The 23,263-nt window shown below is 38.9% G+C and overlaps 1 protein-coding gene across 5 annotated transcripts in view; it reads right to left on the reverse strand.

The window, feature by feature from the left end:
* The window catches only part of ENPP2 (ectonucleotide pyrophosphatase/phosphodiesterase 2), a 118,190-nt gene that overhangs the window by 50,553 nt on the left and 44,374 nt on the right, over positions 1–23,263 (reverse strand). For all 5 annotated transcript variants that reach the window (XM_025393769.1, XM_025393770.1, XM_025393768.1 and 2 more), the window contains exons 3-9: positions 19,551–19,706; positions 14,057–14,182; positions 11,860–11,920; positions 10,066–10,163; positions 9,764–9,843; positions 8,872–8,991; positions 315–370 (exon numbers count right to left, since the gene is read on the reverse strand). In XM_025393769.1, coding sequence (XP_025249554.1) covers positions 315–370; positions 8,872–8,991; positions 9,764–9,843; positions 10,066–10,163; positions 11,860–11,920; positions 14,057–14,182; positions 19,551–19,706 — 697 coding nt within the window. The remainder of the gene's footprint in view (positions 1–314; positions 371–8,871; positions 8,992–9,763; positions 9,844–10,065; positions 10,164–11,859; positions 11,921–14,056; positions 14,183–19,550; positions 19,707–23,263) is intronic.

Consider the following 23,263-nt stretch of genomic DNA (forward strand, 5'->3'; position numbering starts at 1 on the left):
GCCACTGCACTCCAGCCTGGGCAACAGGGCAAGACTCTGTCTCAAAAAAAAAAAAAAAAGAGAGAGAGAGACAGGATGGAAAAAAGGAGAGCTGGAGGAGAAAGAGAAGGTAGGATGAGGCACAGAGAGAGGACCTCAGGAAAAAAAAAAAAAAAAAAAAAAAAAAACACCTGGAAGGTTATTTTGAATTAGTAAATATTCAAAAATTCTATATTTTCACATTTAACTGAAACAAAATAAAAACTAAATTGATGTTTTATAAATGGAGTCACAGCTGTCATTTTATAAACATTGACAAAATAAAGGTAACTTACACAGACCAAAAGAATGTTCCAGCTTTCACCCCTTGCTTGGTGGCTGTAATCCATAGCTAATGAGGAAAATATAAGCGGCTTAAAATGTGTTCTGAGTTTTGGTCAAAAAAGAAAAAGTTTTTAAGACACATTAGATCAGATATCTTATACTCTACTCACACCCCAACATAAATTTCCCATTATTTGCAACCATTTATTTTCACATCTGGAAGTCAGAATCATTATTTCCACAAATATTATTCAACACATTCTCTGCAAAAGCTCTCAAAAGCTCCTGCTATGATTCTAGTGACATATTTTTAAAACTCTTATTTTATCTCAAAAGCCTCTCTCCTGTACCTGTCTTTTCTGATCATCGTTTTGAACAATTAACTGACGCAGCAGAATTCTGCTCATGAAAGGACCCAAGAATGAGCCATATGTTTCCTTTACTATTGAAAGACTCAGGGACTGCCCCAATTTGGCACCCAGATGTCAGAATTTTGGAACCCTGTTTGACTTGTTTTAGTTTAAACTAGATGAATGAGAAGGGGGAAGAAGGCTAATTTTTAATTTTGATTTTTCCTGTATCTTTTACCTAGCCTTTTAGTAAATATTATTTTAGATGAGAGTTCCTAGAATAAGTTAAGTGAACCAAGCACTTCATTAAGGTTTTTAAAATATTCTTTACACCGTGTGCTATTGGGGAGGCATAAGATATAGGAGTTTAGAACCTAGGCTCTGCAACCAGACAGCTTGGATTTTAAGCCTTGTTTCTGTCACTTACCAGCCATGTAGTCCTTTGGCAAGTTACTTAATATCTTTGTGTTTCTGTTTCCTTTACAATGTAAATAATATTATCTAGCACATAGGATTATTCTAAGCTTTAATGAGTTAATACATCTAAAGTCGTTAAACCAGTGTCTTAACATCTGGCAAACACTCGATAAATTTCCGTCTTTATTGTTATGCAATAATGGAAATAAATAATCCAGTTATTCTAGTGACATTAAAAACAGCCTAAGATGGCAAGTGTCCCACTGAACAGAAGTCTATGAGAAGAAACCCCCTCACTTAAGGAAAGAGAATAGAAGCAAATAAGAGAGAGAACTGTGGTTTGCCTCAAACCAAAACAAAAATGATCTGGGAACTATAGCCAACCCCTTTTCTGGTTTCATTGTCTCCAGCCTTTGAGAGTATCCTTAAAGAGTGACAACGTATTTTTTCAGGAAATGGGTAACTGGGAGGTGGAGAACATCCAGGAGCTTAGCCATTGTTTCAAAATCGTCTGGGATACCTGCCCTGGGAAAGCTTGAAAAGGGTTCCAGACCCCTTGGAGCCTCTAGAAATCCTCAGCCCCAAACTCGCAGCTACTGTAGCTGGCAAATGAGGGATGGGGCAGGAGAATGTACAGAGCACTCTTCAGTCTGTGGGTTCTGAGCTGCTGGTGAATTTCATCAGCCTGGGAGAGGTAGGGACCTCATCCTATTCACATGGCTCTGAGGGACCAGACCTTCTTGGCCAGACTTTTGGTTCCCTGGGATGTTCGGAGACGTAAGAATCTCAGATTGCTCTGAGAGCGCTTCACTCCATTTAGTCCAAAGCTCTTTCTACTTTAAAGACAAATTCTGGCATCCTCCAGGAACCCCAGCCCAACCAGGGTTCAGAATGTGTCCTGGACTTTCATTCATTCTTGTTCCAGCACCTCCACCAGCAAGAAGATGAGCTCAAATGAAGTGCTGGACACACTGTAAAACCATGCCGGTTCCCAAAGAGGCCAGTTCCTTATATTAAGGGATCTATTTTCATACTTATTTTAATTGCACATACACAATCTTAGCATATTCAATATCCAAACAACTTCCTAGATGTACTGCCTTGCTATTTCCAAGGAGATTGTACTAGGCAATACTTGGCATCTATGAAATTTAAGATTAATGTGGAGTTTCCTAAAGGAAAACAATTGTTTAATACAAATTTGTCAAATAATGACCCTGCACTTTCAAATATTATACTGTAGAATACATGCTGATGGTGGCATTATCAGGGCGACAGGAAGCTCTGAGAGTTAATTTAACTCAGTAATCCTCAGGGAAAAAAGATCACTGAAGAGGTCTTAATAGTGTCAAAAGGAAGGAGCATTCAGAGTGAAAATGACAGGGTATGTTAAAATTATTATGATGGCAAAATTAAGATCATTTGTTCTTTATATTTTTCTGTACTTTCCAACAATTTTACAGTGACAATCAACTTATTTGTAATCAGAAAAAAAAAACTAACCAATTTTAAAAAGCAGTGTGTCTTAGAAGCATACAGTGTAAACCATGGAGGCAATTTAAAGGTAAAATTTGTATTTCTTCTAAAAAAAAATCAAAAAGCAGAAAAATTCTGCCTGATTCCTGGTAAAAGTCAGGTTGACCACATTTTCAAAAAGAAAATTGAGAGCATGATCAGAAAAGTATAAAAAGTGAACAAAAAAGATAAAATACTTAACACGAAAAGCACATTTTCTTCCCAAGGGGAGAAAAAAAAAAGGCACTAAAATATTGGTCCAGAAAAGAAAAGTGAATACAAGCCGATAAGGTTATGAAAAAGAGAGAGAGAAGCTTCCCGGTTCCTTGTTAATTCAGAGATATAAGTGTTAAAATTTCTTGAATTTGAATGCAATATAAATTTCTTCTGAGGGTGGTTTAAAAAAAAAAAAAATCAGGCCAGGTGCAGTGGCTCATGCCTATAATCCCAGCACTTTGGGAGGCGGAGGAGGGCGGATTGCCTGAGGCCAGGAGTTTGAGACCAGCCTGGCCAACATGGTGAAACCTGTCTCTACTAAAGATACAAAAATCAGCCAGGCCTTGTGATGGGCACCTGTAATCCCAGCTACTCAGGAGACTGAGGCAGGAGAATCGCTTAAACCTGGGAGGCAGAGGTTGTAGTGAGCTGAGATCGTACCACTGCACTCCAGCCTGGATGACAGAGCGAGATTCTGTCTTTAAAAAATAATAATAATAATAATAATCACACAGCTAAAAAAATAAGCTTAAGTAAACACTGGGTTTGGGCTTTCTCCCTCTAATCCCAAAACTCCCTGCATTGCTTTCCTTTATCAGGAGGCCCAGCTTTCGACATTTGTGTCCTAGATGCTGCCTTGTGAAAAGGGGACAAATGGGAATGATATTATATCTTGTGATATGCTATTTATCAGGAATCAAAAAAGCTTCCTCTACAGGAACCAATGGGTTAAATATGAAATTCAACACTTTCTCAAATTCAGCATGTAGCTTTGGGAGAAAAGGAGAAGTTTGGAAAAAGAAAAATATTAGCCAAAAACATTTTTTCAAAAAACATAAACTACTAGTGTAGTCTTTCTAGCAGTTCCTCGAGGGGAAATCATTCCTTTGCATTCAAAGGCATTGAGCTAGGATAAACAGAATTCTAGGAGACCAGGGGATGGGTGGGGCACTTGGTTCAGCAGATCAATTGCTGAGAATCAGAACACATTAAGGATGTGAGGGTTGGGGGAGGCAGCAGAAGAGACTGGGGCCCGATGCAGCTGCTTTCCACGTGATTAGGGCCAGAAGGAGGTGAGTGAGGAAGCTGTTGGCATGTGGCCAGGAGCTGCTGAGGCTGAGATGGAGGGCTGTCCTTAAGCCCACCTACCCTAGGGGAAGCACGGGCAAAATGCCCCTGAAGGAAGCAAAGAACATTTCCATCCAAAACACAACAGCAGAGCCAGGCTCTGGATTGGGTCTTCAGAACAGAAATACACCAAGTCCCTATCTGCATGGGACCCACAGGGTAAAGCAGACCTGTGAATAACCAACTTCAAAAGGAGGTGGTCAGGCCGGGCATGGTGGCTCACACCTGTAATCCCAGCACTTTGGGAGGCCAAGGCAGGCGGATCACTTGAGGTCGGGAGTTCGAGACCAGCCTGGCTGACATAGTGAAACCCCATCGCTACTAAAAACACAAAAAAATGTATCTGGGCATGATGGCACGTGCCTGTAATCCCAGCTACTCAGGAGGTTGAGGTATGAGAATCACCTGAACCCGGGAGGTGGAGGTTGCTGTGAACCGAGACTGTGCCGCTGCCCTCCAGCCTCGGCAACAGAGCAAAACTCTGTCTCAAAAAAAAATAATAATAATAAGAGGTTGTCAAATTTATGATAGAAAAAATATAAAAGCCCAAAGGAGAGTCACTTTGCTTAGCCAGAGCTGGAAATGCTGAGGGAAGGAAGGCCTCCTGGGGACAGACACTTCAGCTGAAATTTGGAAGAAAAATAAGAGGCTGGTAAGCAAAGGCTCCAGGTAAGCAGATCTCGCCCTAACTAGGGACATTAGGATACAGTACAAGGAGAAAAAAACTGCAGGTCTACAGTAGTATATGGAAAAGAAACGACAGAATAAAGAATAGGTTAAATGTTCCTGAAAAGAAATGTCCCTTTATCAGGACAATAAAACAGATAAAAAGAGGTTAGCAATGACTTGTACTTTCCATCAAGTCAATCCCTTTTGGCCTGGAAAGTCACCCCTATTCTGTGTCATTCTTCTTCTCCTTGCTGTCTCTGTCTTAAACACACATTTCTTGCATTTTTACACTGCAGTCGTTTACTAAAATGGTTTCTGTTCCAACTGATTGTATCACCGATACTGACAGAGAGCAATTCTAGAGGTCAAGCAACTTAAGTAATAAGAATGCATCTGCTGGACAGTTGCAGTTGGGATCACGCCTATAATCCCAAGACTTTGGGAGGCTGAGGCAGGCAGCTCGTTTGAGCTCAGAAGTTGGAAACAATCCTGGGCAACAAGGCGAAATGCTGTCTCTACCAAAGATACAAAAATTAGCCAGGCGTGGCAGTGTGAGCCTATAGTCCCAGCTGCTCAGGAGGCTGAGGTGGGAGTGTTGCTTGAGCCCAGGAGGCTGAGACTGCAGTGAGCCAAAATCATGACACTGCACTCCAGCCTGGGTAACTATACTGAGACCTTGTCTCATTAAAAATAATAATAATACATTTAAAAAAATAACAATCTGCTTCTCTTAGAAACATCTTACTCCAGAAATGCTGACTTCAGAGGACTTGGATCATGATGGAGTATTAGACTTGTTTCTCAAATCTCCACATTTAGTCAGCTCCTAGGAATCCCATTCATTCCTCCCATTGCTGAGAATCCAGATTAAACTGAACAGGGAACAACCCCATGGAAGTATCTTTGTATTAGAAATTGCAGGACCGTAGCAGAGAGAATTTCCAAAGAAACCAAGCCACCTAAGGAACTGCATTAAACTACTTATGAGAAATGTAGGGTCCTACAGCAAATGACTGCTTCTAGCAATGCATGCTGAGTATTAGCAAATTAAAAGCAGACTAGACTTTGCTTAATTGGCTATATCAAGGCTAAAGAAAAAAGATTAAATTAAATTATAAAAGATTAAATTAAATTTTTTTGGAAGATGCCTGGTGAGATTCAAATTTTCAAATGGCCATTGTACAAATGCCTCATCCCATCTACTAGAGTTTATGCTAGGACAAGAAGTGGCTCTTATTCACCAAGTAATCTGACCCCTATGCCATTTGGCTAAATGTCTTGCATGGTTTAGTCCCTCAGTAAAAATAAATTGAGTTTAATTTAATTATCAGTCTAAGATTCGTATAAATATTTTCTCTTATATGTATAAAATTTTATAAGACTTTTATAAATATTTTTTCACTGGTGATTTTAAAATATAGAAGCCTCTGAAAGGATGGTATACATGCTTATAGAATATTCATTAATTATTTTCCCTATAGTACTTTTAGTTGCTTATATTCTTATACTTTGACTAAAGTTTCTTTTTAATTATTTTGTATTTATAACTGATATATAATAATTGTGTATATTTATGGGATACAGTGTGATGTTTCAATGTATGTGTACATTGTATAATGATCAAATCAGGGTAATCACCATACCCATAACTTTAAACATTTATCATTTCTTTTCAGTAACATTTAAAATCTTCTACATTGTTATTTGCTATAGTCACCCTACTGTATAATAGGACACCCTACTGTATAATAGAAAACAATAATACTTTGTCTATATGTTTTTCCAATATGCCAAATTTCAATAAAATGTGCTTTTAAATTGTAGTTACTATGCTCCTGGCAATTCCATTTTTTTTTTTTTTTTTTTTTTTCCTGAGACTGAGTCTTGCTCAGTCCCCCAGGCTGGAGTGCAGTGGCACGATCTCGGCTCACTGCAAGCTCCACCTCCTGGGTTCACGCCATTCTCCTGCCTCAGCCTCCCGAGTAGCTGGGACTACAGGTGCCCACCACCTCACCCAGCTAATTTTTTTTGGATTTTTAGTAGAGACGGGGTTTCACCATGTTAGCCAGGATGGTCTCGATCTCCTGACCTTGTGATCCATCTGCCTTGGGAGATGGAATCTCGCACTGTCTCCCGGGCTGGAGTGCAATGGTGCGATCTCAACTCACTGCAACCTCCACCTCCCAGTTCAAGCAATTTTCCTGCCTCAGCTTCCCGAGTAGCTAGGATTACAGGCGTCCGCCACCACGCCTGGCTAATTTTTTGTATTTTTAGTAGAGATGGGGTTACACTATGTTGGCCAGGTTGGTCTCAAACTCCTGACCTCGTGATCCACCCACCTCAGCCTCCCAACGTGCTGGGATTACAAGCATAAGCACCATGCCCGGCCCCTCCTAGGAATTCTTATGGTGGCCATCTTGCCCAAGATGACAGAAACATAAGTCAATTTCACCACAAATCTTGGTCAGCATGAGGAGAGTACTAAACTTGGTCAGATGCGTCAACTTTGGGAGTTAGTGAGGAAACAGGTAAACAGAGTTGAAACAGAGACTTCACTTCATTGGGCAGGTTAACAGCATTTCCTCTGCTCTGCTTTTGCAGAAGTTAATGAATATGTGGCCTCATCTTCTTCTGAGTCATCCTAACCCAGGGCAAACCTTATGTCAACAGTTGATGTAAGGTGATCCAATTTGATAAAATTACTATTTATCTCTAATCCGTTAAGGTTCTTCAGGTAAGTTTGTTTCCATGATCAAATTAATATAAAAGACCCACTAGTGAAATCTTAATGGAGCTCTAATTTCAATCATTTTGTTTACTCACAAAATATTCCCCTATCATAAACTTTGAAAAATCCACCCTGTCAACAAATTTCACTATGATCACACCCTAGGCCATTATGGACTTCTGGGAGTCCAGCCTGAATAAAGACAGCAGAATCAGAACATCTATTATAAAGAAACTTTTCTGCAGATGTACAAGAACTTCCAATGTTTATTTTTTTAATAAAAAGCTCATATTTATCCTTGCATACTGATTTACCTATTATGCAATATAAATATTTTGATCACAACTGACCTTTTCTTAAAGTGAGATACCTTAAGAAAAAATTTCTATTTGTAGTCCTTATTTTGTCCATAAATTGCAGCAAACATTTCCAGGTACAAGATCATTGAGGCATGGTGGATACATGGATGTGTGCAGACACTGCCCACCAGTCACGCCACGGTTGAGTGCACAAAGTTCTCCCAGCCCTCTTCTCTAACCAGTGCTCCAGGAAGCCACCGTCTCCAGTCAGAACTGGCATGAGATGGGACCACTTACCATCTTACTTCTACATGTTTCTGATTGCCTGTGTGCCCTGGGATATGTTCCGAGGTGATTCTGATCCTTCTGGCCAGAAGCTTGTACACTTCAGCCCAGCTCTGCACATTCAACAACTGTGGCTTTATGCTGCTTTGCTCATGTCTGACCAAAGCAAGTTGCATAACCATACACACGGTCACAGGAAAAACATTAAGTAGAAAGCCACCTACAACCCTTTTTATTTTCTGTCCAGTCATTTGATCCGAAGTAAACAGGGTGATTTCTTTTCAAAGTATTAATTTGCTATTTCAGTATCAAGGTAGGATTCTGCTTTTTATATTTAACTTCCATGATTTTTAAAAAATAGATTAAATAAAAGAATTCATGAATTTACTGTGGATTTCAGTGAGTTCCCTTTTTTCAGCAAGTTTCCCTGTTTCTGTTATTATAGCATCGGGGCTAACATATTGGGGAAGTCATAGTCATGCACTTCTCTTTTTCATTATACCCTTAAATCTGGGAAATCAATGAGATCTATTCTTTGTCAAAATGGTTCTGAAATTCACCTCACCACCATTGTCACCACCATAATCCTAGGGAAGACATTCATCATCTCACACTTTTATAATCATAGCCTCACACACATGCATGCTTATATACACACAGTGACACATACACATATGTATACATACATGTATATTCTATGTGCACATTTGTATGTATACATACATATATAAATATACAATATATACACATATATCCAGATACATATATACATATATAATGCATATATACACATATTTCATGTTTATATGTATATTAAAAGTATCAAAAGATGGAAACATTGCCAAGTATGAGGAAATTATATGCATTTTTTCCACATCTAACAAATTTGAGGATGAAATGTTTCAATACATGAACACACAAACACACACACACACACACACAAAATAAATGCAAAACTTACTGGTTGACCTCCCCACCATCTATGATTAAATTTCTCTCGCCCTCGCAGATGAAAAGTGGCATCAAATACAGGATCATACATTGAATTGCCAACAATTCCATGTGATTCTGGATACAGCCCCTTTTTGTAAAAGCAAATTTATTGTTAAAATAACAATACAATAATCCACATACATTAGTTCTAGTATAAATTTTCTTAGCATAGAAGGTTTTACAGCAATACTTAATTTCCAAAATTATATAAGACATCTACAACCTTCACTGTGTATCTGTTTGAGCAAACGTGAATAATATCTATGGGAGAAATTATAAGCCATCTGGGAAACTTGATATAAGAAACTTAATATTGGGGTTTTTTACCGCTATAATTTAATAAAATGACAATAATTTTCATTATTATAAATTAACCTTTAGTTTGGAATGTATACATGTGCCTCCAAAGAAGCTTCTATTTCTAAATACACTTTTCCTTCTTTCTAAATTCTATTCCTCTCCAAATCAATTTTTAAAAAGATAAATAAATTACGTTTTAAAGAACGAGTGATAGAATTTAAAGTACCTGAGAACTAAAACATAGCCCTGAAGTCAACATTTTTATTTGCAAATTCAGAAAATAAACAATAGACCCTCCGGTATTGGAGAGAAGTTTAATGTATATGTTCAAACAGAACTGCACCTGAAAAAAGGTTTCAGCTTTCAAGTTGGAATGAAGTTCAATCGCCCACAAAGCTGTAAAAGGCATTTGCTGTGAACAAACGACCCAGATAAGATGGAAAACAGAAAGATTTTCTGTGAACACTAAGGAACACATTTTAAAAGTAAAGTCTCCCCTTTAAAGTCATTCCAGGATGAAATCAACCCTTTGAACATATATCATTTGAAGAAATACTTACAGTGGCCAAAGTGTATAAGTTAGGAAAGGTTTTAGTTGGGTACACCGGCCTCATGTAGGGCGAATGTGTGCCACAAGACCCTGGAAAGAGAATTGCAAATATTAGAACAAAAGAACCAACAGGAATTGCTTATAGAAAATCCATTTTATAAACACTCAGACACGTGTTGCCTCCACTTTTGTATTTTAAATAATAAAACACGTTTAAAACTACATGCTCATAGATCTCAAAGCCCACAGCCCACTGGTTACTGTGGAGATCCTGGATTACAGATGAGAACACAGAGTATGGAAATTACTTACTTAGTTTTTCAATATTAGGCATGACTTTGCTGCCTTTCTTCATGTATGATGCACGGAAGCCGTCCACAGAGAAGATGATTAATGGAGGGCGAACAAACCTTAAACAGTAACACATTAAGCTTTTAGAAACATTATTGCCACAGAGTTGCCATTACTCCTAGTGATTCTCAATAATCGGAGCAATCATTTCCAAGAAAAAACTTTGGCCGGGTGCAGTGGCTTACGCCTATAATCCCAGCACTTTGAGAGGCCGAGGCGGGCTGATCACCTGAGTTCAAGAGTTTGAGACTGGCCCCATCTCTACTACAAATACAAAAATTAGCTGGGCGTGGTGGCGGGCACCTGTAATCCCAGCTACTTGGGATGCTGAAGCGGGAGAATCACTTGAACAGGGGAGACGGATGTTGCAGTGAGCTGAGATCGCACCATTGCACTCCAGCCTGGGCAACAAGAGTGAAACTCCATCTCAAAAAAATAAAATTAAATTAAAAAACCGAACATATTCATTTAACCATTTAACCACAAGCCAGTCATGGTTAAATCTAGACTGCCCAACAAAAATATTCTGTCAGTCATTCATTATCTGAATTCTTGTGTATGAGATCTGTGAAGTTATGGTACGAATTAAAAAGTCATGAAACATTTCTGTTTTGTAACAAATAACACAGTGACCTGTTATTATTCATTGGTAGCTTTTTCTGAGATGAACTCTCAAGGCTGCCCTTTCTGCCTTGTTCTTCGTGTCTGTGAAGATCATTTGTATGCCAGGGATGTGCTTCTTGGGAATCTCTACATACTCCATGAGTGTATTCTCTCCCCAGGTGATGCTTTTGTTCTTATGGGCTTCTGTATAAGAGAATCCAATGGCCTGATCTATCTTCCCTGCAAACAGACCACAGAGATTTGACCCAGCCATGTGTTTGCCTCCCTTTTCAACAGTGTGGAAACTGGGCACACTTCTGAACAAAAATTCTCTTGCCTTTTTCAACATCACCCATATTTAATTCTCTCTTTGGTCATTGGTGCTATAAAGGTTCCCATTCGGAAGCCGGATGTTCCACTGTCTCGGATGACTTCTTTTTTTGAGAGGGGGTCTCTTTCATCCAGGCTGGAGTCCAGTGGCACTACCTTGGCTCACTGCAACCTCCGCCTCCTGGGTTCAAGCAATTCTCATGCCTCTGTCTCCCAAGTAGCTGGAATTACAAATGCGCTCCACCATGCCTGGCTAATTTTGTGTGTGTGTGTGTGTGTGTTTTGTTTTTTTTTTTAGTAGAGACAGGGTGTTGCCATGTTGGCCAGGCTGGTCTCAAACTCCTGACCTCAAGTGATCTGCCCACCTCGGCCTCCCAAAGTGCTGGGATTACAGGTGTGTAATCAAGAAGTAATAATTACTTATTGGATAACATAGTTTTAAAGGTTCTCTAGACTTCCTGTTTCATTCCCCACTCCCCACAAAACAGGCAAAACAAGAACTCCAGAAAAAACAATACTGAAAAAAGTCTTAGCCAGAATATTCAGATGCACTTTGTAAAATCTTCAGCTGAGGTGGAATATAGGGGATATTCAGACCCCATAGTATGTGCAGAGATGATTGGAGAAAACTGGGGCAAAGAAAACTGTCACCATTTCAAGACGTACCTTCAACCTTTCGACTGATGAATTCCTCCTAAGTACTCATAAGTTTGCCTGTATAAGAGGATTTCAGCTTCACGTTGTTTCTAAACACTTTTCATTTCCTGTGAGAGTTTATCAGCTAATACATAAAACTTCAAAATAGTCATAAAATACACTTACCCTGCCGGGCATTCTGGAGCTTTTATTTCCTCACAGTCATCATCAACCCAATGGGACTCGCCTATAAGGAAAAACGGGTAAATGTATTGTTGAATCTAATTACAAATGCCATGCCTTGAAGCTCGCAATTCTGGGATCTGTGTCCTGTTTGATACTTTCTTTATGGGATATCACCAAAAAAAAAAAAAAAAAAAAAACTGAAAAAAACTCTAGTTTCTGGTTTGGCTTATAAAGTACACCCATACATGATGGGAAAGCTAAGATTTAATAACCGCAAGTGGTGAGGTGTTTATTTGAGCCTTCCGAGTCTAAATGGTTTGTAGATTAAAAAAACCAGTGGCGTCAGTGAACAAAATTTCATGTTTGTATCCCTCCAGAAATAAACTGTTTGGTCATTAGATGGAACATTCTTTTCTCCACCACTGGAGATCTCAAAGACATAGAAAGCATGGCAAAACATCCCTTTAGATGCAAAAAAAAGAAAAAAGAAAAAGAAAAAAAAAAGCTTAGAATCTACAGAGATAATAAATGGAACATTACAATAGAAAGATTATTTGCCAATAAATCTGCATACAGCCCTTGAATTTAGAAAGGAAAAAAAATGCTGAATTTCACTTTTTATCTTCCACCAAGATCTAAGAGCATACACCTGTCTTTCCTGAGTTACCACTATCGAGAATAGAGAACAGAAAAGGCCTCCAATAAAAAATACGCTTTCCTTTGAAGAAAATAAAAATTATCAAAAAGAATTTGCCTTAAATTATTTTAAGACAAACAAAAGTTACATGTCCTGAACAGAAGTAAAATTCGTAACCAACACATTGGAGAAATTGGTCCCATGTAGAAAGAACTGGAAATCTTCTCTGGTCAGTAAGACTCTAACTACTGGACAATGGGGTAACTACTATACTCCTTAAAATAAAGAATATTTAGTGCACATATAGTAACCCAGAGCACACATGTGGGCCTCACAAAAGTACTGAAACTAGAATTTTACACCAGTAAAAGCCAATGCTTAATGATTCAATGATCAATGATACCAAGGGCTTCTTTTTAAAAAAAAAAAAAAAAACTTATTTCTAATAGCCTTTGTGGCTTCCTAGTACACTTACTGCACAGGAAAATTAAAAAAGAAAGGGAAATAAATTCTCAACCAATGTTATGCTTCAAAATAAAAGCATAATTATTGGGTAGGGGAAATTAACAATACAATAATTGTTTGTATGGGGAAATTCTTCAAATATATTAATATAATACCCTCTTGCCACAGCTAAACACCTTACATATTGCAGAACTGACTTGATTTTTTTCCTGAAATCTTTTAACAAACTTCTTCTTAAAAGTTCCACATCAGAGATAATGAAAAGGACTTGATTTAGAAATTTAAAAAGTGACTTACGAACAATAGGTAAAGATTCTTGGATCTTCCTATCAACTTCTATAAGTGGGTTGCATGGCAACTTAAACCCATTAAAGAGAGTAAGTGCATCTTTTATATTTTCTGTAATCCATTGTCTATTGTTAATTATTGGAATAAAAGCATCATATTCCACAATCAACCAGACAAAGCCAACACTCATGCATATATGGCTTTGGGGTATAACAGGAAATGCTGGTCCCCTCATCCCCTTTACCAGCAAGTACCCCCATCCCTGGGCCGTTGCCAATGCCTTGGTGAACAGCTTACATCCAATGGATGAAAAAGCCCTGGCCCCTTGCCTCAAGAGTAGCGACTTGGATTTACTTTTCAGAGCAAGCAATAAAGGGAGGTGAGGCCAACCGAGAGCACGTCCTCACTTGCCTCTCCACACTCCTACTTCCCTATCCTGTTCCCCTTTCCTCCGACATGGTTTTCCTGCAGTATATCCATTTCCTCAATTAACTGCACGTACCAAATTCCTGTCCCAGGCTCTGCTTCTAGAAAACTTGACCTAAAACCAAGACAGGAAATTTAGAAATCTCTTCATTATTATCGTTCTGTCTAATTAAGAAATTCTGGTTTCTTTCCTTTTTACTTCAGATCAGTGAAATGCAGAGTAGCAAAACTAATGAAGAAGCATGAGAAATTAAAAAGGACAATTCACTCCTTCCTCCCACACTCATATCCAGTGTGGTCTATTCCTAGCATCCAGGATCTCCTGGAGCACCTCCAGTTTTTATTCTTTCAAAGCTCAGGCCAATCCAAAGAAACACGTACCTTTGCAAACCACTTGGTAATTGGTACAGCAGTCTCCCCTGGCCAAGCAGTCCTCCGAGCAGTGACAGGCATTTTCTTCATTTCTGACTTCTCCACATCTGTCCTTAGTACACTCCCAGCCACGGGCTAAAATCATCCCAATAAAACATTTTCACTGCTGCACACTAACCAAATGAAAGAAGCCACAATTGCTTACAGGATTTCCAATGAAGAGAGCTAAAATCTCACATCATTTACTCTGCTTGTGAAATTTGAGTTGGCTTGAGGCCCAGATGACATTTGGAGAACTTACAGATAAGATGAATTTCTAAGTTTTCAAATCAGAGAACAACATCACAATGCAACTGGGTTCCTTTGGAAAAACGGGGCCCTGAAAGGCAAGCAAGTATCCCTGCCATTCTCCAATTGTCCTAAAGGATCCAACACATTTATGGCATCGAAGGTTTGTGATAGGGCTACCTATTATTGTAGGGACAGCCTCTGTAGCTTGGCTCTTTTACTTTCTGAAGTGGATATGCTTAGCTTTATTTTTATTTATGTATGTATTTATTTTCGACAGAGTCTTGCTCTCTTGCCCAGTCTGGAGTGCCATGGTGCAATCTCGGCTCACTGTAACCTCCGCCTCCCTGGTTCAAGTGATTATCCCGCCTCAGCCTCCTGAGTAGCTGAGATTACAAACATATGCCACCACGCCTAGCTAATTTTTGTATTTTTAATAGAAATGGGGTTTTACTATGTTGGCCAGGCTGGCCTCAAACTCCTGACCTCAGGTGATCCTCCTGCCTTGGCCTCCCAATGTGCTAGGATTACAGGCATGAGCCACCACGCCCTGCCTAAAGTAGCTGTGCTTAGCCTTAATCAGTGTGATTCAAACACAAATCACAGGACCACTACATGGTTTCTATCTGCACTTGGAGGTTAAAGTCCTAAATAGGATGTGAAGAGTATAAAGGGGGCATTACGATGTTTGCTCAAGATTCTAACCACTGACCAAGTGTGGTCCTACCTACAAAGACAGGTCAGAGTTCCTACTTTCAACAAGCCAAGTAAATGGGTTACAGATTTCCCTCTGATTGAGGGCTCACTGCTTAATTCTTACATTCAGCAAAACAACCTTTCCATTTTAAAAGGAGTGCTGTGTTTTCTGACTTTTTCATCTGCTAGAGCGTAAGCTCCATGGCAGGAAAAGTAACACCTCTCTCTTCGCTCTTCTATTTCCAGTGGCAGACTGTAAACCTGGGAGGCTGTGCCTGGCACCTGCTAGGTGTTCAATGAATATGTATTAAATTGAATTGGAAATGACTATGGAGATAAAATATAACTCTTTAAATTCACAACTACTGTATTGAGAACTTTCATAGTTAATTCATTTACTCATTGACTCTTATACCATGTTTTCCATGTTCTCAGTGCTAGGATGTCATAAAGAACAGGAGAGACTAGGTCTGTCTTCATGGAGCTTACACTCCCATTGGAAAAGACAGATCATAGGCAAGTAAACAAGTAAGCAAGGTCATTTCAGCTTGTGCCAAGTGTTGTGAAGGAAGTAACAGGTGGCACTGATAGAGAAAGACAGGGTGAAACAAGGTGCTACTCCAGGAAGTAGAATGGTCAAGAAAGGTGTCACTGAGCTAAAATACCTATGAACACTTCAGGTCTTTATCTCTTAAAATATGTCATAAGTGGAAAGGAATGATTTTGAAAGCAATCCTGCCTCTTAGTAATATTCTACCAAGAGAAACTATTGTTAGGTGAATATATTAATAAAGAGATATTACGGGCCGGGCGCAATGGCTCATGCCTGTAATCCCAACACTTTGGGAGGCCAAGGCGGGCGGATCATGAGGTCAGGAGTTCGAGACCAGCCTAGCCAACATGGTGAAACCCCATCTCTACTAAAGATACAAAAAAATTAGCCAGGCATGGTGGCACATGCCTGTAATACCAGCTACTCAGGAGGCTGAGACAGGAGAATCGCTTGAACCCGAGAGGCGGAGGTTGCAGTGAGCCAAGACCGCACCATTGCACTCGAGCTTGGGCGATGGGGAGACTCTGTCTCAAAAGAAAAAAAAAAGAGATATTAGTTGTTTGGCATAAGTGCTACCCCTGCCCCTTTTGGTCAATCGTTAGCCAGAAAACTACGCAACTTCTATTTAATTTTTATTCTTTTAGAATTACCCTTGCATCCTGACTCTGTTCTCTGATATTTTTTGTTGTTTTGTTTTGTTTTGTTTTGTTTTGTTTTGTTTTGTTTTGTTGAGACAGAGTCTCACTCTGTTAGCCAGGCTGGAGTGCAGTGGCACAATCTCAATTCACTGCAACCTCTACCTTTCAGGTTCAAGTGGTTCTCCTGACTCAGCCTCCCAAGAAACTGGGATTATAGGAGCCTCCCACCATGCCTGGGTAATTTTTGTATTTTTGGTAGAGATGGGGTTTCATCATGTTGGCCAGGCTGGTCTCAAACTCCTGACCTCCAGTGATCCGCTTCCTTCAGCCTCCCAAAGTGCTGAGATTACAGATGTGAGCCGCCATACCCAGCCATTCTGATTTTTCAATATCCTGTTTCCATTCCCTTCTCTTCTTGAGCAGATTAAGTGCTTAGAATTGCTTTTCCCATGACCTGCTCTTCCCAAATGATGAGCAATTTTCTAAGGTTGCTTTGACTAGAGATATTGTGGGGTTTTTTTTCAATTCAAGGTGATTCTATCCACCAATAAACTTTTATTCTAATCCTAATTCCATAAGAAAATCATATCTACATCACTTACAAAAGAATATCATTATTAATAAGCTATGTTTATTGAGGAACTATTATGTACGAATGAAATCAAAAATAATTCCAGAGTTTAAAGTGAACTATACACAAAGGACAAGTCAGTCATCTGTGTAATTTTCAAACATGGGAATAAACATAAAAATTATTTAACCTTATTGGAAAATAAGGAGGAGGTCACCTACCAGATTATTTTTAAAATATTTTTAAAAATAAGAATATTTAATGCTTAAAAGGAAGTGATGAAAGGCCCTTGTGTCATTTGGTAGAAACATAAACTTTCAGAAGTATAATTCTGTAATGTATATTTAAATTTTAAAAATGCATATATACTTTGACCCCAAAATCCCACTTCCAAAAATTTATCTTAAGGAAAATAGGCAAAAGTATGAATATGCATAAATTATGTTCATTGATACACCATTCATAATAGCAAAACTCAGGGAAATATTCATTTAATTACTCAACGAATTAGGTTGCAACAGTTCAATGGAATACTACGTAGCCATTCAAAATGATGATGTGTATAAAGATTTATTAATACAGATACTTTCCCACACATGCATATATATACATACAGTTGGAAAAATATACATACACACATAGATACATACTGAAAACACACACAGAGTTATCAAAGTTTCACTGAAACACTGTGGTTGTTTCTAGGCAGTGCTCCCTCAGCAAAAGAGAATCCCAGAGACTTTTGTTTTTCTCGTCATCCTTTTATTATTATTTGATATTTGATTCCTTCACATTCAGGATATGTTATCTTTGTACACAGGGAAATGGACTATAAGATATTATTATATCCCATCCTTAAAAAATTGAGGAACAAAGGCATGAACTACATTCAAAAGAGAGCTAAGCTACAGTCAGGGATTCATTACATTTTGCAAAGAATTCTCAGACCAGGAATCCAGAAGTTTGATTTTACATGCCACAGACAAGATACTCAAGGTAAGGAGGAAACATAAAACATTAGTAAATTCCTTAGTGCCAAGCAAACACAGATTGCTGGCTTGAAATAATGTTTTAGAGCCAAAAATCTCTGCTGGAACATCTGTTCCATCTATACATTCAGCTTACAATAGTCCCAGCAATTTAGTTTGCAGACCCACAACTAAAAGAAACTGGGAGAAATTCCAAAGGAAAGCAACCCCCAAAAAAGTGGTTAAATGGTTGGAAAATGTATTCTGCAAAAAACAGCCTAATGAAGCTGTTCTTATTGCAGGATCGCAGGAGGAAAACCAATTAGAACTAGTAAGGAAGTTTATGTTGGATTTCATATAAATCAAGAGTTACCACTTAAGCAAAACACGGTAATATCTGTTTCTAATGATAACATTTGAAAGATCAAGCTAACAGCAATGATAGTAAGAGTTAGGCCTTTGAAAGAATTGTCTAAGCTTAAAAGTCCAAAAACAAGAAATATCTGGCCAAGGAAACTGTGGAAACTGCTTCTGGTGATGTCAAGAACAGGATTGACTGTTGCCTTTCTCAGAGAGTTTGAATATGGTGTTGTCCAGAAGCATGGTGGATAGCTTACAAGATATCTAAAAAATCCTATCTGAAATACCGGGCCTTGAAAACCTAGTAGGCGGGATGGCAGAAGTCCCCAGAGGTGTTTTTCTCAACTTATGTGCATTCATACAGAAGCCTGTATATCCTAATAACTGTTCCAATACAAAAGAAATGTAAAGAAAGTCACAAAAAGTGTGGAGGAAGATTTTAGAGCTACCCAGAGCATGAAACTCCAAACAGAATTCCATAACAATTTTCCATTTGCACAGACAGTAGGGAATGACAGGCAGACTAACAGTTACTATACAATAAGATGAAGTAAAACAAATGCTAGAAGCTGGCTAAGCAAGAAAAAAAAATGTTTTAAAAGAATATACACAGGCCAGGCGCAGTGGCTCACGCCTGTAATCCCAGCACTTTGGGAGGCCGAGGTGGGAGGATCACGAGGTCAGGAGATGAAGACCGTCCTGGCTAACATAGTGAAACCCCATCTCTACTAAAAATACAAAAAAATTAGCCGGGCGTGGTGGCATGTGCCTGTAGTCCCAGCTACTCGGGAGGCTGAGGCAGGATAATGATGTGAACCTGGGAGGTGGAGCTTGCAGTGAGCTGAGACCATGCCACTGTATTCCAGCCTGGGTGACAGAGCGAGACTCTGTCTCAAAAAAAAAAAGAAAAGAAAAGAAAAGAAAAGAATGTACACAATTAGGCTGGGCACAGTGGCTCATTCCTATAATCCTAGCACTTTGGGAGGCCAAGGTGGGAAGACTGCTTGAAGCCAGGAGTTCAAGACCAACCTGACCAACACAGTGAGACGCTGTCTCTTAATAAATAAGTAATAAAAAAGAACATACGCAATTTGAGCTCACACGCCCTAGCAGTGAATATGGGAATTGACAGCAAGAGACAGAAAGGAAGACGGTGAAGACACAAAAACGAAAACAAAAAAAAACCATTTCCAAAACCAGTACATCATGACTGCAGCTGCAAAGAACCTCACTCTGCTGGATCTTGTGTGGAAACAATGGTCATTGGCACAGGGTATGCTCTTCATACAACCAATGATCATTCAACAAACGAAAATACAATCCACAATCTGGATAGACCAAAGCAGGGTGGCCACTCCAGGATGCATACAATAGCAGGCAGCCTTTCAGCCGTCTACTTGAAGGTAGAGAGGACTCATTAGTTACATACCTGTCTTCAAACAGAGCTCATCAAAGTCATGGCAGCAACTGGTGTAGCTCTTACACAAGTTGTCACAGCGACAATCAGGAGGTCCAGCTTCTTGAAGTTCAAAGCACCTGCCCTTGCAAGATCCGGAGATGTTAGTCCAGGGGGAGTCCGATAGCACTGCAAAGAACAAGAGGCAAAGACAATGAATTGGAGAGTGGTCGTGTCACCACGGAGAGGTGGCACTGGGAAGCTGCGTGGTGTGATGCTGCAGTGGACTCTGGAGGAGAAGACTGGCTCCATTACTTGCTATCCATGTACCCTGGGCAGGCTGCCCAACTTCCTTGTTCTACGATTTCCTCATCTGTAAAGTGGGGGACTCATAAAAGTAACTCTATGTTGAAATAAGAATTAAATGAATCAATCCATGTAAAACACTTAACCGCATGTCAGACATAAAGAAAGAGTAACAAGTGTTGGCGATTGGTTCAATTACTATTTATAATTATTATTACTGCAAATCTGTGATGGTTAGTGCCCCATGGCTGCTAACGATGACCACAGAGAACGTACCTTGATCTATATCCTTAGAAACAAGAGAGCATGTCCCTATTTAAAAATCCAAAACTTGTTGCAAGGAAAATTCAGCTCAAATGTTCCAAGAACAGATCGAATATATGAGATTGAAATAGAAGACTTTTACAGTTTCAGCTGGTGTTTTACAAATACAAGCTCTACAATCTCGGCTTCTCAAAAAAATCTTCCATCAATATTTTCACATGATATACGTGTATGTAAAAATCAAAAGAATCAACTAAAATTTGGGAGAAAAAAGGATTCAGTGAGATAAAAATTCCACAAATTTGTAATATGCACACAATGTAGTTTCAAAATTAAATGGAAGTTTCATTCTCAGTACTGCCTAAATGATAAAATAGCTAGGTATTTTATTTGGTATAAATTTAATCATATGTATGTAGAACCTACATGAAGAACATAAGAAAACTCTACCAAAAAAAAAATTTTAAGATCTAATTAAGGTGGGGGGAGGTGCCTCATGCCTGTAATCTCAGCACTTTGGGAGGCTGAGGTTGGTGGACCATCTGAGGCCAGGAGTTCAAGACCAGCCTGGCCAAAACAGTAAAACCTGGTCTCTACTAAAAATACAAAAATTAGCCCGGCGTGGTAGCAGGTGCCTGTAATACCAGTTACTCAGGAGCTGAGACAGGAGAATTGCCCAAACCTGCGAGGCAGAGGTTGCAGTGAGCCAAGGTATCTCTCTCTCTCTCTCTCTCTCTCTCTCTCATACACACCCACACACACACACACACACACACATATATGATCTAATTAAAATGAAAGACATGCTACCTTAAAGGTAAAAAAATCAATATTATAAAAATACTAATTCTTCCCAAACAAACCTGAAGACTCAATGCAATCACAGCCAAAAATATTGAGAGTTCATTAAACTTGAAAAAATAGGCCGGGCGCGGTGGCTCAAGCCTGTAATCCCAGCACTTTGGGAGGCCGAGGTGGGCAGATCACAAGGTCAGGAGATCGAGACCATCCTGGCTAACATGGTGAAACCCCGTCTCTACTAAAAATACAAAAAAACTAGCCGGGCGTGGTGGCGGGGCGCCTGTAGTCCCAGCTACTCGGAGGCTGAGGCAGGAGAATGGCCTGAACCCGGGAGGCGGAGCTTGCAGTGAGCCAAGATCGCGCCACTGCACTCCAGCCTGGGTGACACAGCGCGAGACTCCGTCTCAAAAAAAAAAAAAAGAAAAAAAAAAAGAAAGAAAAAATATTAAACGCTTATTTAAAAATAAAATATTTTAAAATAGAAAACCTCTTGAAAGGAAAAGTAATTTGATAAAGACTAGATGGCAAAGTATATTCTGAAGTTAAATAATCAAAGCAGTTTGATACTAGAAAATAAGTAGATTGGCCGGGCGCGGTGGCTGAAGCCTGTAATCCCAGCAATTTGGGAGGCCAAGACGGGCGGATCACGAGGTCAGGCGATCGAGACCATCCTGGCTAACCCGGTGAAACCTCGTCTCTACTAAAAAATACAAAAAAACTAGCCGGGCGAGGTGGCGGGCGCCTGTAGTCCCAGCTACTCGGGAGGCTGAGGCAGGAGAATGGCCTGAACCCGGGAGGCGGAGCTTGCAGTGAGCTGAGATCGCACCACTGCACTCCTGCCTGGGCGACAGAGCGAGACTCCGTCTCAAAAAAAAAAAAAGAAAAAAGAAAAGAAAATATGTAGATTAATGTTGTGGATGGGGCCCCATCAGTAAGTAGGGACTAGAAATAATTAAGTTAGAGTCTCATCTCAATATACAAAACAATTTCTGATAAATGGAAAATATAAACAGTCTCATAAATGTTTCTAGGAATTAAAATTTTTGTAAAGTAGAACGTAATTTAGAAAGACCTATCAATATTTTAAAATGCTTATAAATGTTTCACCCAGAAATTCTATTACTAGAAATTTACCATTTACACATATTTGCAAAATTTGCCAAGCTACATGTACAAAAAAATGTCCATTGTTCATTGCAGCCCTTTTGTTACAGGTAGAGACCCTGAAATCAACCAAAGTTGTTTTTCCCATCAAGAAAGAAAGAATCACTATATCCATAAGTGGGCTATTGCACACCCCTTAAAAAGAATGAGTCAGATCTGTGTAGGCTAATATGGAAAGATCTACAAAAGATATAAATAAGTTGTTTAAAGAATAAATACAGGGTAGAGTGCTATATATTAGACTTTGTGTTTAAAAATAGAGATAAACAGGACAATAAGGATAGAAACGAAGATAGAACTAAAAACAGAGCCAGAACTAGAGACGAGTGAGTGACAGAGTGGGGCAGAAGGAGGAAGAAAATGTCCAAGTTTGTGTCACATTTTTAAAATGCAGGTGTGAATAAATTTTTTCCTTCTGTAAGAAACAGCTTATGGAATTACATTTAGGAAAAATGAGAAAGAGAGGAAGAAGATTTTTACCTTCCTGTTTGAAATTTCTAACATTCTACAAATTTGCATGTAGTTGCCTGGTCTTTTGTTTGCTTACTTACCTTCTCTTTCCTTCTCTCTCATTATATATACATACCATACAATATATGTGTGTGGGGGTATGTATACTTATGTACAAAATATATAGTGTACAATATATGTCTGTGTGGGTATATGTACATATATATGAAATACATGCCATATATGTGTGTGTGGATATGTATATATGTACAAAATATATATCATATAATAGATGTGTGTCTGGATATGTGTATATATGTACAAAATATATACCATATATGTGCGTGTGGGCTTGTGTATCTATGTATAAAATATATACCACATAATATATGTAAATATCCTAACAAATATTATTGACATGTGATTTATAATTTTTCGTATTTACATGCTTATGAATTTTTCATTTTTATAATTCATATGTCTTACTTTTAAAATCAAGAAAAAGCAAGAAGCAGGAGGAGAACAGATGTTAAATATCACTTCTAGGTTCGCCCAAGCCATTTATCTGAACATTCTTTGTCCTTTGTCCTCATTAAAGTCAGAGTCATCCAATCCCAGGCTTTAAGGCATCAGATCAGTTCAACTAAAGCAAACAGATTGACCAGACCATGAGATGTGAAACACTTTTGCATGGTTGCTCCTAGGATGTTGAAAGACATACAAACCATACCAGTTCAGTTTAGAAAATAATATTCATTTCC

Source organism: Theropithecus gelada, chromosome 8 (assembly GCF_003255815.1).
Source record: "Theropithecus gelada isolate Dixy chromosome 8, Tgel_1.0, whole genome shotgun sequence".
Classification (NCBI taxonomy): domain Eukaryota; kingdom Metazoa; phylum Chordata; class Mammalia; order Primates; family Cercopithecidae; genus Theropithecus; species Theropithecus gelada.